The 16,568-nt window shown below is 54.1% G+C and overlaps 8 protein-coding genes across 8 annotated transcripts; 3 read left to right on the top strand and 5 right to left on the bottom strand.

Annotated features, from left to right (window-relative positions):
• Positions 1-1,234: 1,234 nt before the first annotated feature.
• Positions 1,235-2,938, bottom strand: PHACADRAFT_252808 (uncharacterized protein). The gene is made up of 5 exons (XM_007393716.1): positions 2,651-2,938; positions 2,469-2,598; positions 2,276-2,412; positions 1,801-1,896; positions 1,235-1,639 (listed from the first exon to the last, which is right to left on the bottom strand). The coding sequence occupies exons 1-5, from the start codon at positions 2,859-2,861 to the stop codon at positions 1,404-1,406; spliced, it is 810 nt and encodes a 269-aa protein (XP_007393778.1). The 5' UTR covers positions 2,862-2,938; the 3' UTR covers positions 1,235-1,403.
• A 300-nt stretch (positions 2,939-3,238) lies between these two features.
• Positions 3,239-5,285, bottom strand: PHACADRAFT_171743 (uncharacterized protein). Its single transcript, XM_007393715.1, has one exon. It carries the CDS (start codon positions 4,475-4,477, stop codon positions 4,163-4,165), a length of 315 nt encoding a protein of 104 aa, XP_007393777.1. The 5' UTR covers positions 4,478-5,285; the 3' UTR covers positions 3,239-4,162.
• Positions 5,286-5,662: 377 nt separating this feature from the next.
• On the top strand, positions 5,663-6,783 carry PHACADRAFT_89984 (uncharacterized protein; the record flags this gene model as incomplete). Its single annotated transcript, XM_007393714.1, has 2 exons — positions 5,663-5,953; positions 6,004-6,783. The coding sequence occupies 2 exons, from the start codon at positions 5,663-5,665 to the stop codon at positions 6,781-6,783; spliced, it is 1,071 nt and encodes a 356-aa protein (XP_007393776.1).
• A 117-nt stretch (positions 6,784-6,900) lies between these two features.
• Positions 6,901-8,658, bottom strand: PHACADRAFT_89967 (uncharacterized protein; the record flags this gene model as incomplete). The annotated part of the gene is given in 8 exon segments (XM_007393713.1): positions 6,901-7,148; positions 7,197-7,621; positions 7,638-7,877; positions 7,928-8,003; positions 8,055-8,113; positions 8,167-8,327; positions 8,392-8,457; positions 8,512-8,658. The coding sequence occupies 8 exon segments, from the start codon at positions 8,656-8,658 to the stop codon at positions 6,901-6,903; spliced, it is 1,422 nt and encodes a 473-aa protein (XP_007393775.1).
• Positions 8,659-10,753: 2,095 nt separating this feature from the next.
• Positions 10,754-11,070, bottom strand: PHACADRAFT_252800 (uncharacterized protein). The gene has a single exon (XM_007393712.1). It carries the CDS (start codon positions 10,973-10,975, stop codon positions 10,814-10,816), a length of 162 nt encoding a protein of 53 aa, XP_007393774.1. The 5' UTR covers positions 10,976-11,070; the 3' UTR covers positions 10,754-10,813.
• Positions 11,071-11,207: 137 nt separating this feature from the next.
• Positions 11,208-12,310, top strand: PHACADRAFT_252799 (uncharacterized protein; the record flags this gene model as incomplete). Its single annotated transcript, XM_007393711.1, has 5 exons — positions 11,208-11,274; positions 11,333-11,619; positions 11,674-11,874; positions 11,927-12,116; positions 12,166-12,310. 5 exons carry the CDS (start codon positions 11,211-11,213, stop codon positions 12,210-12,212), a joined length of 789 nt encoding a protein of 262 aa, XP_007393773.1. The 3' UTR covers positions 12,213-12,310.
• An 18-nt stretch (positions 12,311-12,328) lies between these two features.
• Positions 12,329-13,802, bottom strand: PHACADRAFT_252796 (uncharacterized protein). The gene is made up of 7 exons (XM_007393710.1): positions 13,722-13,802; positions 13,618-13,663; positions 13,484-13,558; positions 13,299-13,380; positions 13,033-13,226; positions 12,863-12,981; positions 12,329-12,805 (listed from the first exon to the last, which is right to left on the bottom strand). Exons 1-7 carry the CDS (start codon positions 13,728-13,730, stop codon positions 12,683-12,685), a joined length of 648 nt encoding a protein of 215 aa, XP_007393772.1. The 5' UTR covers positions 13,731-13,802; the 3' UTR covers positions 12,329-12,682.
• Positions 13,803-15,732: 1,930 nt separating this feature from the next.
• Positions 15,733-16,518, top strand: PHACADRAFT_252794 (uncharacterized protein). The gene has a single exon (XM_007393709.1). The coding sequence runs from the start codon at positions 15,934-15,936 to the stop codon at positions 16,156-16,158; it is 225 nt and encodes a 74-aa protein (XP_007393771.1). The 5' UTR covers positions 15,733-15,933; the 3' UTR covers positions 16,159-16,518.
• Positions 16,519-16,568: the final 50 nt, after the last annotated feature.

Here is a 16,568-nt window from a genome sequence, read left to right as displayed (position 1 = left end):
TCAACACCAAGTGCAACTAGTCACTGCTCTTCGACAACTCTCATGGCTTCGCTGGTCTCTCGACGACTCCGGACGACTCACCGCCGACAATGACTCGACAAACTCTAGACGACATGGAAGCCTACTAGCTATCTGCCGATCGACGACGTTCACGAAACCCGGACTGAGTGGGGCAATCGTCAAGTGCCTGCGTGTTGCAGAGCACTCTCGATCGTTCTCTCGGTCGGTTGGGCGGAGTGTCCGGTTAGCCTCCTTCGGCGGTCTGGTCTTCTTCCCCCTCCTCTGGCGACCGCTCCATCGATCGTCTGTCGGCTGTTTCTCGCCTCGGTTTCCTCCATCATCTGCGTCGTCGTGGGTCATGAGCGTAGTATCTTGTTTGCTTGGTCTTGGTCTGCCATTGTGGTCTGTGTCCGTCTGTCGGCGTTGCCTGCATCGTCTTGTGGACGATCATGGGAAGTCATTGGTCGTTGCTGGTGCACTGCGGTATAACCTGACTGGTACGCAGACATGCCTTTTTGTCGTGTGCGGGGTCGCTGACGGATGTTGTTCTGATAGGGCACAATCGAACAGCCTGCGGGCCTCGTAGTTACTCAGTCGATGCGAGGGACGTTATCGGCTGTTCTGATCCTGTGGCTGCTCCGCGACGTCTGGTGTTTCCGTTCTCCCTTTGGCGACGTGCTCGACTCTTGTTACTTGTGGCTCATTAGATTTCGGCTTGACCGGGGCAACAAGATCCCCTCCATCTGTCTTAATTTAGGGATTACCGTATTATAATAATTCACTCGCTGTGCCGTGGGTGCTTTAGCGCGATACCGACAAGTCACCTGCTCGGCGCATCGCTTCTTAGTACCACACGGTACCTTCTTCCCTCTGCCGGTAATAGGCCGTAATGCGCAGGATGCCTACCATGAAGAGAGAGACGCTACAACGACCCGTGGCGTTCGTTTTTGTCGATAGGTCCGGTACAGTTCACGCGCTCAACGAGATATGTCCGCGCATTAAATCCTACGAATGCTTCAATCTGATAGCTTCGCACCAACTTTGCGACCCGAGCGGTAGTCAACCCGCGGGCCCACTCCCGATGTGAGCCTATTCGACATGCTGGCTGACATGATTGGCGGATGAGCGGAGGAGTGAACGGGCATTTCCGCGGTCGATCCGTCCTGCCGCAACTCCCTCGATCATAAGCTGGCGACCCTGAACAGACGATGCAGTCCCTCTCGGAGTGATGCGCGACCTGATAAAACATCCATTCATTCCGAGGTGTAAACAAGAATAGTCGCATGCCCTTCCCATGAACCCAGAGGAAAGTCTATACCATATCTAAGCATCAGATGTACAATGCGTCTTAACGCCGCTGATTTCTGGTCACGGAACAATTCCTATGTGAAGGCGGCGCAATTCTAGAGCGATGCCCCGCCACACGTCTTGATTGTTTGGCCCGTAATGTACTCGCCTTCGTCTGAGACGAGGAACGATACAAGTTTGGCGACGTCCTCTGGCTGCTGGATACGACCTAGCTTGATATCGCGCTTGACGCGAATTTCTTTGGCCGCACCGATGTCAATGCCTTCGATGCGCGCGAGCTCGCGGTCGATGTGATCCCACATTGGCGTGTCGACGATACCGGGGCCGTATGCTACGGGTGCAATGGCGGTGAGGGCGGACGGAAGTTAAGCGTCGAGTAAGACGGAACGGTGCAGAAGAGAGGGTCGTCAGAGAAGGTTGCAGGAAGAAAGGAAAAAAGGACAGGCAAGGTTCTCAGCGGACGTAGTAGTTGAAGACGGCACAGGGACCTACCGTTCACGCGAATGCCGTACTGCGCCCACTCCCTCGCAGCGGCCTCGGTGAAAGCACGAACGGCGAACTTGGTCGCGCCGTAGGGACCGAGATTCTCTAGGGACCGGGAGAAGGTGTGTCAGCGTCGGGAAGGGACAAGCATCGTGGATGAAGAAAGTAGAGAGACACGAATACTGATAGAAGCTGTCATACAGGGCCGTAACATTATTGAGACGCCGATGCTGTGCGTCTCCAGATAAGACATATCATCAGCGCAACGCAAACATGCCGTTTGCAAGGAACACGACAAATTTGCATGTAGACACGCATGATGATTCCACCAAGACGGAATCCTGCAATCTGAAAAAACGGCACTGTTCAGGATACAATCCGTGGGATTCCATCACTCCACGACCCACGACCGGCATGTGAGAACATGGTAGCTTCTCGAGCTCAAATTCGGACCAAGGGCAATGAATGAAGATGATCTTCACACCTGCTGTGCGATACGAGGCGATTGACCCTGCGCCAAGAATGCGCCCGCCACCTTTTTGCTTCACCATTTGCCGTGCAGCAGCAATGTGTGTATTCATGAAGCCGAGAAGGTTGATACGGATCTCGTTCTCCATGAACCTACGATCGCGCCATTGAATGCAGATAAAGCTTAAATGAACACCACGTGAACGTACTCGGGCGTGCACTCAAGGAGTGGTTTGACTTGAGTGACACCGGCGTTGGCGACGCTGACAAAAAGATTAGGGCCAAGCTTTTCCACAGTCTCTTCGACAGCCGCATAAATTTGTTTTGGCTCTCGTACGTCTATCGCGCGGTTAAGCGATAGTGGCTGCGAGAACGGGACGCTAGCACACACCGGCCGTGACAAAGATAGCCTTGCGTCCGTATGACTGGATCTCCTTGACGACTTCGTCGACTCGCGCCTGCGCCGCCGGAATGTCCGCGATGGAGATATCGTGGCCGTCACGGGCGAGACGGAGGGCAATAGCGCGGCCAATACCCTGGCCACCGCCAGTGATGAACGCAGTGCGTCCCAGGGCAACCTTGATGGAGGAGAGCGCAGTCATGGGGAAAGAAGGCAGAACGGAGAGACAGAGGACACAGCTTGGCCGCCGTTAGCTTTTGAGCCCTGGAAAACGCACTCTCCGGGCCGTGTCGCGTACACGGTCCACGACGCGCAAGGGAGGAGACAGCGAAGGACCGCATAAAGCCGGTCACCTGGCATGGTGCACACGAGGCTGACTGACGAGATAAATAATTTTTCCTGAGGATGTTTTGCAGACATTTCGCCACTGTGCTAGTACGCCGTGGTCGAGACTGTGCGCCGGAGATGGCGGTTGGAGGCCAACCTGGGCGGAGTGACCGACTCTCGGACGGCTGCGGTAGGTGGTGCCAATGGGTCCATCAATGTGCCGCCGGCAACTCACGGGTACGTGCCTGCAGGACCCCGCATACTCTTTCGCAGGAACGTTCTGGACGTGATATGTATATCGAGCTCCACTTTGGAGGGTATTTCGACGTCAAGCCTGAGCCAGAGTATTTCAGCTAGCTCTCGCGCCCCGCTGCTACTCCTTGTCGTCCAGTCTCTCGACATCGTCGACAACCACCACTTCCGCGCTGTCCAGGTCGACGCGAAGCGTATCTCTAACCACGTCCACCACCGGTCTTTTGATGCCGACTGTTCCACCGACCTTCATTTCGCTGGACAGTGATGATGAGCTCTTCCAACACCCCGCGGTCGTCTCAATCGCGGGAGATGCTCTAGGTAGTCCTACTCCCGATCCAGACCTCGACGATAGCGTTCTTGTCCCGGTGATCGTTGGCGACGGCTTGGGCGCAGTAACCGAGGTGCGCATCACATTTGATTCCCTTTGGAGCGGGTCGGACTCACCATCCTACAGGTTGAATCGCTTGCTAAGATCGTCATCCAAGTCAATCTCGCTCAAGCCTCGTCTGGACCTGTCAGACTTGTCTTTGCACTCACCATCGTCGATTGTTGGTACGCCATTCGACGTCTCACCCCGCTTCGAGTACCCCTTCCCGCCCTCGGGTTTAAGCGCGGAGTCAGACGTCCCTTCTACCTCGCTCAGTATCATCACCTCTCCCTTCCTGCCGTCCTTTCCTGCTGTGTTCCTACCCACGCTCCCACCCTCGCTACCGCTCTCACGACCAGAGGCTCGCGGTCACTCTCCCACACATCCAAGGCTCCAGCCTCGGGATCCACCTGTGCCGCCCACACTCGCGAAGAAACGGTGGAGCAACACCATCAGTGGCCCCATTTTCTCGCAGGCTTCGCGTCTCCCAAACCCACGAAAGCGTTCTCGCAGCTCTGTGAGTCTCAAATCCGCGCCTGACGGGTCCGACGAGTCTACGGCATCGCGAGACACGGAGAGATTGGAGGGCAGGAGAACGCCAAGCGAAGCCAATGAAACGATGTCGCAGCGGTCGTCCTCTCTTTCGCGTGACACGAGGTGCAGATCGGGAAAAGGGCGCGAAGTTGTCCACACGTCGCTGTCGGGGCCACGGGTATGCAATGCCCTTTCGTTGGGCACGGTGTCCTCCAAGGAGCCAAGTGCCCTGTCAGTCTCAAACGCTGTCGCAGGTCAAGGCCCGAGGCTTTACCCCCAGCACTCCGTCCACGATGCACGATGCGGGTACAGTGCATAGTGAGATGCAATAACATCTCATTCCCTCCGCTTGGCCGGAGCTTTACTTCATATTTGCGCCTCCTTCGGGGGCTGGAATTCCACTCTTCCTGCTTGGCTGGTCTCACCAGTGGCTGGTCTTGTTCTTCGTCTTTCACTCACATACGGCTTCATCTTCCCACACTGCCTTATTTTCATGTCGCACATTCGTTACATATGATAATGCTGCCGCTTCGCGCCGCGTCATACTTGAACGCGCATTTCGTACGTTGCACTTACACAATTGGTTGGGTTCTCGGCTTGTCGCCCTCTGACATCATCTCATTTGCGATACATTTTAGTCACATGTATGTACATCAATGATGCCTGTTGTACACGAGTAACAGGCAAGTTAGCAATAATCACTTGGTCCGTACTGTCACAGGTCCTGCGCATATTGGAGAGCTTCCGGTACCCCCACTCATCTTGCAAAAGAAATGATGCGCCTGGTGGCGCCACTTTCGTAAAGTGCTGTTTGGGAACGGCAGCAGTGACAAGTATTGGGGCAGGCACGATGCGTGTCTGAAGTGCGCCAGAAAGCCTTTCCTGCTCGAAAAAATCCTTTCAGACCAGAAGTACCCAGAAACTTGGCGCTTCACGCGACTACTGTCCGACTCTGCAGGAAGTTAGATGCTGACGAAAGCCTGTCGTACTAGGTGGCCTGCGCAAGGCTGAATTTCAATTTGTTGCGTGAAGTAGCAGGAAGTAACGGAGGGTGAGGTCGATGAGCTGCCGTTAGGACGCGTCGCCAGGCAGCGTCTTTTTCTCAGTCAGCCTCTTTGCGTGCCCAAAGGTGGTACAGTAAGCACATTTTTTCTGGATAAAACCTAGACAAAAGCGGCTAAATAAGGCCCAGTTTTTCCCCGATTCCACGCCGGCGCAAATTGGGGAGAAACTGGTGCAACCAAAGAGATCTAAAACACAGTAAAATTGGTGTCTTGTCTTCGATTTCTCTCAGGTGAAACCCGAAGAAATCTGAGGCCATTTTTGACTGATTTTGCGACGAAAGAAAATGCGCTTACCACCCAGTGCAGCTTGCGTGCTCGTCCGGCGAAGCGGCAAGGCGAAGTCCGGTTCTGCGATATATAAGAACGAGGCACCTGGCGACTTGTGGCAAACTTGAAGTTAGCTCGTACCCTCGCTAGCACTAGAAGAAGCTATGGCGAAGATGTGAGTGGATGCAGATGCAAACCCTGATCAGATATTGTCTGTGTGCTTTACTGATTTCGTACAGCGAACACGTCCTAGTCACTGGTGCAACCGGGTACATAGGTGCACACATAGTGGACATACTTCTCCGACGTGGCCTCCGTGTGCGAGGAACAGCTCGCTCGCAGCACAAGGTGGACGAGATGCTCCGCGCACGTCCTCAGTACGCGGAGCGCCTGGACTTTGTCCTCGTGAAGGACCTGACCGAGCCAGGCGGCTTCGACGACGCTGTCAAAGGCGTCGATGCTATCATTCACACCGCGAGCGTAAGTGCCTCCTTTCTTCCAGCTTCGTCAGTGCTGACGACCCGCAATAGCCTGTTACCTTGTCTGAGGACTTGGACCGCGAAAAAGACCTTATTCTGCCTGCAATCAGGGGCACGGAAGCTGTTCTGCTCGCCGCAAAGAGCGAGCCACGCGTGCAGAGGCTGATCTACACGTCGTCGTTTGCTGCACTCATCAATGCCTCGCTCCTCGCGAACCCGCCCGCGGGCCTCACCTTCACCGCTGCAGACTGGAACCCAATCACCTACGAGGAAGGCCTCACCGGCCCGGCCATTTCCGCATACCGCGTGGGAAAGAAGGAGGCGGAGCTCCGCGCCTGGCACTGCGTGCGTGAGGAGAAGCCGCAGTTCGACCTCGTCACGATCTGCCCACCGCTCGTCTTCGGACCCGTCGTCCACCCGGTCGCGCGCACCGCCGAGCTCAACCACAGCGTCACGGACCTCTGGCGCATCGCGTGCGGCGCCTACCCCTACCCGCCTATCCGTACGGTGATATGGGCCGACGTACGAGACGTCGCGGTCGCGCACGTCGAAGCGCTTCTCCGCCCCGAAGTGAGCAACATGCGCTTCACACTTGCGTCGCCCGAAGGCTTCACCAACCAGCTCATTGCCGACATTATGCGCGAGGAGTTCGATTGGGCGAAGCAAGCGGTTGTAGAGGGCACGCCTGGGGCGCCGGTCCCGGAGTGGCCCAGGGCCGACGGCTGGACGGCGAGCGAGAAATTGGGGTTCACATACCACACGCTCAGGGAGTGTATTGTAGACTCTATACGACAGTTTAAGGAGATCGAGCAGCGCGAAAAGGCAGTCTAAGCATAGTGTACATTGTAGTATATCTAACAATTACAGCTCATTTCTGAGAAGTATCAAGTAAAGGTGTCCACATCTCGTATACCGCGCATCTCAAGTCAGAAATAAGCCACAGCAACTTCAACGGTTCCACAGCTCGACCGGTAACTGCCTCCCCGCTAGAAGACCGAGTGCAGAAAGTGATACAAGGATGGCGTAGACAGCGTAGCCACCAAGCCAGTGATTTTGTAATGACGCAGCAAAGAGCGATGTCGACACAGCCGGGCCGAAAGCTCGAACTGCTGATGCTGCCAGTTGTGCCAGGCCATTTGTGGCGCCAAGTGAATGCCGATTCGGTGCAGCAGTGTTGACATACATGAAGATGCAACCTGCCATACGTTAGATGGACAAGCTGGAATAAGCCAGAGGGTGCTCACCATATGTCATGTCGCACGCTATCGACAGACCAAGCTGTAACACGACCAGGAACCAGACAAGCGGTGACAGGCCGCCCCTCACCGCGACATAGTTGATGACGGGGAACATCAGGTATACGATACCGAACATGAACATGCCGAGCAGGAATAGAAACCGCTGGCCAAACCGGTGGACGAGCTTCGCGAAAAGGAACCCCTGGAACACACCGCTAATCATGCCCAGCGTCGCGAGCATGATTCCAATGTGCGCCGGCGATAGGCCGAGTCCACCAAGCTCGACTGGAGTCGAGAAGAACAAAGGCTGTATCGCGCGGTACATGATGTCAACGAGCGCGAGCGAGGCATAGTTCGCGACGGAGAGCAGCACCGGGCGCACTAACAGCGCGCGGAGCGGAAGCGGCGCATCATGTGAGTTAGGCTCGAACCTTTCGGGATCGGCACCCTCGTGGCTGCGAGGCTTCTTGACAGTCTGATGATACGTCAGTGCTTAAATGCGGATGACCCTGTTGAACAACACTGCCCACCTCTTTCAAGAGCGTTGCAGTAAGGAGGAATGTGAGCGCCGCGAAAGCAGCAACGACAGCGCAGGGTAGAAAGTACGCGTATTTCACCCAGAAAGGGTTCGAAAAGATTTCGGGCCATCGGTCGTGAGGCTTAGACAGGACGCCTCCGATCAGTGGGCTACCCCGGGTAAGAATGAGTACGAAGCATAAGCGACACGGTCTGCTCACCCAACTGTACTTCCCAGAGACCACATAACCGGTAGTAAAGCAAAGGCCTGCGCCATATTTGTGTGGTCGGTAAGTTCTGGTGGTAGAATCAACAAGTGCACCAAATCAGAAGAGCCAGAAAACGAACCAGCCATCATGCTCTTGATGACCCCTAGGTTACCGTTCAGGGCGCCTACAAGGCATCGACTACACGGGGATGAGCATGAGCAATGCACTTCACGGAGTATCTGAAGCTTTACCTCAACACGAGTCCAATGAATGTCTTTGACAGCCCGAAGCATATCATCGAGACGCAAAGGCCGGCCATGCCAATGAGCAACACAGGCTTCCGGCCGATGTGGTCGGAAACTCTGCTCCAGTGCAACACGAATAGGGCTTCCGATGCAAAGAACAGTGATTCCTACGCAGGGCAGGATAAGTACTCATGCAAGCGTGCGGAGAAACGGGAGGAATAAGTGACTTACGATGAGTCCCGCATAGTAGCCCACCTTTTTCCGATCGCCACCGGTGATGTTGAGCTCGCTCACAAGCTAAGCTCATGTCAAACGAAGATCAACAACCAAGGTGCAAATGAAGAGACGAACCTCGTTAATGAAAGGGTAGATGCACTGCGAGGTCATCGGTTCCCCCAACTGGAACCACAGCAGCACCGCGATCTGTAGCTTTGGTAACGGCGTGACCCGCTGAGATTGCTGTTGCCTGTGCTCCCTCTTCTCACCCGCCTCAGTCATCTCACCCTTCTCGTTGACAACATTCCCGTCCTCGTCCGCGAGAAGCCACTCTTTGGCTTCGACCTCGTCGTTGAATTTACGACCTGCCATTGTAGGTTCTAAGGCAGCAGCGTTTGGGCAGCAGGAGGGGCAAAAAAGCGAGACGCGTCCGGCAGGGCTGCGTCTTTTATGAGACACTCTCGCTGCGCCTAATTTCCATTCAAATCTTAGGGTCGAGGCCTCGAGGGAGGGTCACATCATCGCTGGAGGTCTGCGATCGCCCGGCAGGCCTCAGGGCTAAACGTCTACCGGGCGCCTCAGGAGTCAATACATCCGCGCCCGGTGTAAGACAAGGGATCCCCATCGGCGGAGGACGTCATGCGTATGCTTCTCGCTCCAGTGCTTTGGACGTAGTGTGAAGGACGACTAACCTCTGAAAATCTGAAGGTTGAAATGTGAAGAACGGGAGGCCTTGGGCAGCGGCTTGCTGACTGAGAGTCAGCAGTGCTTTGCGCTAAGTACGACTAAAAAGCAACGCACATGGAAAATCCGTCACGAGCACGATCCTTGGGTACCGCATGCTTACCTGCGTCTCCAAGTCGTATCATCCGCAGGTCTCGCGCCAACGAACGTTCCGCCCACAAGGGACCCTTTCAGAAGCCTCAGGGAAGCCCCGCAAACTACGCGATTTGAAAAGATTGATGGAATTAGACGCGTTATTGGTACCGCGGTACTCATGGACACGAGAAAATAAGCGAATTTACGTCTCAGAGGGTTGCACAGAGCCGCCATCAAACCTAGGTATGCACCTGCATGATCTTCAGATGAGCTCACTACGCCTAGTTACGCCAAACAACTAGATAGCCACGAGTTTGCTTCGACAGGGGAACACGCAATGGCGCTAGCAAAGGCCGCCGCACAGCTCTTTCAATACAAGTCACGGCGGCTTCAAAAATAGGCACTCACTGATGTCCCTACAAAATAAATATTTGAATAGCCATTATCCGAGACCCGATGCTCGTTCCCAGCACACAATCGCTTAGAGCATGTGAACCACGATCACCGGGAGAATACCATCACGACGACGAGATGGCAAATCGGCTGCATGGGTGTGTAGTCAGCCCGATGCCATGATGAACCACAGCACGTCATACGCACTTCAAGATTCCAGCGGAAGTGGTGCTCTGCGGTGCAGGGCCAGTGGATGGAGCCCCAGAGCTAGCGGAGGATGTCCCACCCGGCGCCGCCTGAGGCCTGAGAACTCGAGACGGATATCGCCGTGCCATTATTTGCGCCCGCGAAGCTCCGCAAGAGCGCTGCCTTCATTGTCCCGAATTGAATTACTCACGCAATTCTGCTCACAACATGCGTGCGGTAGAGGCTGTCTCGAATATTCGCGAGCCTGACTTAGAAAATTCGGCTTGATAGACTATTACCCTAATAACAGGCTTCATCACACAATCAGCAACGACGAGAGAGAAAATCAGGTGTAAGCAGATCCTTACTAGTGGGATGCGGATTTTCTTAGTTACAATCTCGAGGTCCTGGGTCTGAGCCGGCGGAGGTGAGAAGCTATTCCCGCTCGCAGACGCCGCACTGGCAGCGTCTACCAGCATAATGGCCGAGAGGATGACCACCGCTCCAACAGCACGCGGGTCTGAAGTTGTACCTGAAAGTCATGTAAGCCCTTGTAAGCCAGGATAAAATCTTCTATTTACAGCTCACTGACATTTCGTCGGACACGTGCCACTGCGTCGGTAGCGTGCTTGTGCAGTGGGATACGATGGCCCGATAACATCAACGATCTTGCGGTACATGAGCCAACAAAGCAGCGTGCCTGGATTTATACAGGTAGCGTACAGCGTTCCATATTTCAAGGTGGTAGTCAAGGTGGGCGCCTTCGTCATGACATGACTGTAAGCCGGGTACGGGCAAAGGCATCGAAAACTCGCTCAATTCCGTCTTGACGAAGGTCGAGTTTCTTTAGGCGGTCTGAAGCGGTATGTATTGGATCATAATTATCACCTTTGTTAGTGTACCGTTGCAGCGTAGCTTGCCCGTCCTCGTCGAGCACTACACGATACAGCAATCAGAGTATAACGTATTTTGGAAGCACTCAAGCTCACCATCTTCAGTATAATCCAGGAAGACAAGCGTGTCGTATCGCGCAAGAGTATCAACTGTAAACCAGATTTATATCCCCAGTTTGATCAAATTGCGCGTTGTACGATGGTCCTTGTGTCTTGGTGGCTGTGGGCATGGGGCGACGGAGTTGTGGCGGAAGCCCGCGGTTGCGGAATAAAACGAGCCTTTTGCTTGGAGGGAAGTTTGTTTGCATCATAAATTATCTGTACATAGCAAATTGAATTTCAACAACGGGCAAACAGTCAATGAGTGTGAAGACAATGAATTGGTTGGGTCGTGAGGATGGAGGTCATCGGCGACCTGCAGCTGTCTTGACGCGCAGATTCGCGCCGCGCAGTGATCGGCACGCTTTGGCGCCGTCCCGACGTCACTGCGGGAGGTTGTCGTTCCCGGCCCTCCCGAGGCTCAAGCTCTGATTACCGACCGCGATGTCAAGACTACCACAGTACCTACACCGGACGAGCAAGTTGATGCGTGACAGCGCGTCGCGCAGTGAGCATGCACAACCCACAGTACGCATTATCCTGCTGAGTATTAGCGGACTCTACAGTGTTGCGCATGACCGGCGCGGACGAGCCATTGCGTGCGCCGGTGACGCTCTTCACTCTCAACTCACACGAGGACCTCAAGCACTTCGCGACTGGGTGCGACGCGGATATGGGCGGGAGGTCATCAGTCCATCTTGAGCTTGATGAGTCGAGTGCCCAGCCAAATGCGGGAGTGAAAGCGCTGCAGCCCCCGAGACCCCACGCCAAGTTCTGGGGCGAGATGAGGTTGTCTGCAAAACCAGGGTTTGAGGGCAAAGTGCGAGGTGGCTATGCGGGCTTCAGGAACATGGTACGTAGCTGTCCGTTATGCTAACCATTCTGCACGTTGACGTTTCGCGGAAAGCCAAGGTCGACCCTGTTCGGAGAGATGACAGACGACGTCTCCAACCACAAGTTTCTGGCACTGCGTGTTTGTGCAGCAGGGCATCCTCGCACTCGAAACTCGTACTATGTTAACATCCAAACGGACGGACCCGTCACAAGTGACCTATGGCAACACCGTCTGTTCTTCAGCCGCGACGACGGAGGCTGGGAAGACATTTTTGTGAGTTATGGACTCATTTGCAGTGCATGCATATGATATTGAAAGCCTTCAGATACCCTTCGAAAACTTCGTTTTGACTAATACGGGCGAAATTCAGCCAGAGCAGATAACCATGTACCGCGAACGTCTCCGGACAGTGGGTATTTCGCTTCTTGGCGGAAACAATGGAGTGGAAGGTTTGTACGCACTAGGGGTAGACTCAATCAGAGCTGTCAATGAGGAAGACGTCACGACAGAACCTAGTGAGTGGAGCCTCCTCTGTTTAGGATGTGAGGCTGACCTATGACGCAGAAATTGAACCGACAGACGGTACTCAGTGGCAGCGACAGCCAGTGTAACGAGCACTCGCCAATCAAGGGTGAATTCCATGGTGCTCCATTACCTTCTCCCGGCGTGTATGCACGATTTTTCAACGAAATTCCACATGGAAAAAGTTTCCACTTGCGAAGAAAAGCGTCATTCGATGATGCAAGGACGCGCAACGCGCATTATGCATTGGAGTTACCGATGACCATCGACTACCAAGGAAAGGTCGCTAGGGAGGTAACGAACATGCAGCCTAGAGTGCGACATAACCTTTGGTTTCTATTCCAGATTATCCGATCCTGGGAAGGCAACGAATGACACGACCACAAGAGAGTCGACAGGGAGACCAGAGCCAGCGAATAAAATACTAGGGGAGAGAAAAACCATAAGAGACAAGAAAGCAAACGAGCAAGAAATAGATCATGATGGATGAGGGGGCCGGAAGAGAGAAGGCATGCGACAACGATCGCGACAGCGTTCGGATCGGTTGGCGTTCAGCCGCTTAAGCCACGACGCAGCCACCACAGCAGCCACCAGCGCCATCGTCGGTTGCGTTCGGGTTATTGAAGGACCCTGGTGCGCCCGGGAGACCGCTCTGTTGACCTGGACGACCGGTTTGTTGTTCCTGCCGAAGTCGTTAGACATACGGAAACTGCACGGGCCAGAGCGGGGCGAACTTTACCTTGTTGTACTTTCTAATCTCGCGGACGAGGTTCGTGAATGCCTCATCGACGTTGATACGCTGCTTCGCCGACGTCTCGATGAACTTGCACCCAAAATGTTTGGCAAGATCACGGCCCTCTGTGAGCGCTTCAGCACTGACCTATGAAACCTGTGTACATCAAGACATACCGTTCATTCCCACCTGCCGTTCGTACTCCAGATCGCACTTGTTTGCAACAATGATGACCGGGAACGTATCCTGATCTTTCACGCGCAAGATCTGGTGGTAGAATGTGCTGATTTCTTCGAACGAGTTTCGCGACGTGATCGAGTATACGAGCAAGAAGCCTTCGCCGGTCCGCATGTATTGCTCTCGCATCGCACTGTGATATAGATTAATGATTGTTAGCATGTCCAGTAATACACGGGCAATGTAGTCGACGTTGATTACTCACCCGTATTCTTCTTGACCGGCCGTATCCAAGACATCAAGCAGCGCAACCTCGTCGTCGATGACGCACTGCTTGCGGTATGAGTCTGCAAAGGACGGTAGCGGTCATTAGCCCTGTTCCATGTTCCTGCGCATATTTGGGAAGTGTACTCGGCACATGCCAAGCTGGAACAAGACGGCGCTACGTACCTTCAATGGTCGGGTCGTATTCCTCGACGAAGTGACTCTGAATGAACTGAATGGTGAGACACGATTTGCCGACACCTGTCAGTACCCATTTATCAGCATAAGTCCCCGGCACGATCCCTGCATCCGATACTGACCACCACCACCGACGACCACGAGCTTGTACTCTCTCAAGAATTGAGCCTGTGTCTCACGCTGTGAAACCGCGTCCAAGGGGATGTTTAGAGCGGGAAGAGCTTACCCTAGACATGGTATCTTCGCCTCGTACGGTTGTAGGAAATTAGGAAGATGAAGGAAAGGACGGCGAGGAGGGAAAAGGTTGGTCTCGGAGGAGATGCGAGTCGTCGAATGCCTCAAGCGTCCAAGAGGGCAGCAATTGATGGCAGTGATGGGGACGTCAACATACCGAAACAACCCGATTGGGACATTTTCGGACGGTCGGCCTCATCTCCTCAATTTGCTCTGCGCAAAAACGTTGAGAAAACTATAGTTCAACTAGTCAGTATCATAAAAGATGGTATAAAAACGATACGGCTCTCAATGGCTGATGTATTCTCGTACGATTTGTACGATATACAGCTCTGCCTAGGCCTGTGCACAGCTGAGCGGACACATTCGTACGCAGCGAACCTCGAGGCAGTTGTATTCGAGCCATTGTTCTCTTGTCTCGCGAGCCGGCTGAAATAGGACATAAAACTGCGCAGCGTTTTGAAGGACCGCGTTTTACTGTTATAAGTCTACCCGGCGTCCCAGGTGAGCAAATGCTCGTTTCTCCCCCTCCGAACCAGCCCCGCTTACAACGTTTACAACTTGGGCAGCTCAGAGTGTCAAAGCTAGCTCTTCAAGCTCTATTATTTACGCATCGATGCTCCAGTCAATACCTTGAGTTGGGTCATGCTTGTCAAAATCACCTGCCAGCGCCCTAGGACTGGAGCCAATCTTATGAGCTGAGATGAACGGAACTCCTGTGGCCTCAACCTTGCCAGCTTCCTCCACCTTGATTGTCTGACAAATCCCCCCGGTGGGTGTACCCTGTTTCCATCCCGAGGAAGGTGCCGCCGGTGGTTCCGTACAAGCTCACTATGAAACATCATCGGCGAAGCCGCCACGATGCGATATACTCTGCACGTCATCATCGAGCGCGTCTCGGGACGACGCGACCGATGACAGGTACGATGTCCTTCCATGACAAGTGATTAATATCCTTTCGGAGCTCTCCGTTCACAGCCTTCCTAAGATTGGTGCCTTGTTCAGATGTAATGGCGGTGGAAGGACGCCTGACACTAACAGAAATGGCCTCCACTACTGCGTGGCATACGCCAGCGCAGAGCTGCAGCAAGTGAGTTGCCGCACGGCTTTGGTGGTCCGTCGAAGCCGCTCTATCACGTCCGGCTGTGGTATTGGCTGTCCCTCGCCCTACCCTCTACGATCTCACACTCGACGTTTCAGGCTTCCCATTCTCACCAGGCAACTTCTACTCTCAAAATATGATGATTGTTGATGAGGACCAGTGTCATTTCGATCACTGCGCTCATTGAATGGGAGTTCTCCGTAACAGCTTTCATGTCGTCGTCCTCTCAGTACCCACTGTTCACCGATCACCGTCGGGCGTCTGGCATGAGACTTGGGGGCTGATTGCCACTGAGCACCCGTGGAGAACAGCTTGGACGAAGGGCTGACGAGAAGGCAACGAGCTCGTTAACAGCAGCATGATGCAGGCGCAATTCATACAAATTTGCAAAGGGGCATGTAAAGCAGCGGCACGAAGGCTGGGAAGTGCAGGAATGGACGTGTACACTGTAGCAGTATTTCTGGCAACTGGACAAATTCGCAACCCCACAGACATCTGCCGGCTGCGCCCATCCCGTCACGCAGTAACTCACTTATACGCTATCCTTGATCGCAGCTCAATGTCTGGGAGTCTCTCGCTTGAATGCCTGTCCGTTCCTGGTACACCTAGCTATGTGGGGCATATACACATTGACGCATTGAACACTTTCTCCTGTATGCAGGTAGGCAATATATATTGAGCGCGCGTCGCCTGAGATCAAGATTTGTTTGAGCACGTTCTGCATGCGCACGCGAGACTGCTAGAAGAGAGTGAGTGCATTGACTGTTACACTGGATGTGGACTAAACGGCTTGTCGGGACACCCCTGAAAGGCGACGGTCATCCTGACGCCGGCTCTGACGCTCACCGCCAACAAGCCCGGTGTGGGCGTGGAGGACTTATAACACGGCATGGAGAGAGATAAATAGTATACATTAGTTGTCCTTAAATCAAGACAAATGGATGAGATCCTGAGGTCGTCGTAGTCAAGCTGCAGTCCAAAGAGCTACAAAGGACAAGAGTTAAGCACGTCGCCAAAGGGAACATGGAGACACCAGATGTCGCGGAGCAGCCACAGGATCAGAACAGCCGATAACGTCCCTCGCATCGACTGAGTAACTACGATGTCCGCAGGCTGTTCGATTGTGCCCCATCAGAACAACATCTGTCAGCGACCACGCACACGACGAAAAGGCATGTCTGCGTACCAGTCAGGTTATACCGCAGTGCACCAGCAACGATCAATGACTTCCCATGATCGTCCACAAGACGATGCAGGCAACGCCGACAGACGGACACAGACCACAATGGCAGACCAAGACCAAGCAAACAAGATACTACGCTCATGACCCACGACGACGCAGATGATGGAGGAAACCGAGGCGAGAAACAGCCGACAGACGATCGATGGAGCGGTCGCCAGAGGAGGGGGAAGAAGACCAGACCGCCGAAGGAGGCTAACCGGACACTCCGCCCAACCGACCGAGAGAACGATCGAGAGTGCTCTGCAACACGCAGGCACTTGACGATTGCCCCACTCAGTCCGGGTTTCGTGAACGTCGTCGATCGGCAGATAGCTAGTAGGCTTCCATGTCGTCTAGAGTTTGTCGAGTCATTGTCGGCGGTGAGTCGTCCGGAGTCGTCGAGAGATCAGCGAGGCCATGAGAGTTGTCGAAGAGTAGAGACTAGTTGTACTTGGTGTTGATGGTCATTTGGTGATGTCATCGTCAGAAAGTCGTCGTGACAGTGTGGAAGTCGA

The sequence above is a fragment of the Phanerochaete carnosa genome, assembly GCF_000300595.1.
Source record: "Phanerochaete carnosa HHB-10118-sp unplaced genomic scaffold PHACAscaffold_3, whole genome shotgun sequence".
NCBI classification, from domain to species: domain Eukaryota; kingdom Fungi; phylum Basidiomycota; class Agaricomycetes; order Polyporales; family Phanerochaetaceae; genus Phanerochaete; species Phanerochaete carnosa.
This window is presented reverse-complemented; position numbering and strand designations above follow the sequence as displayed.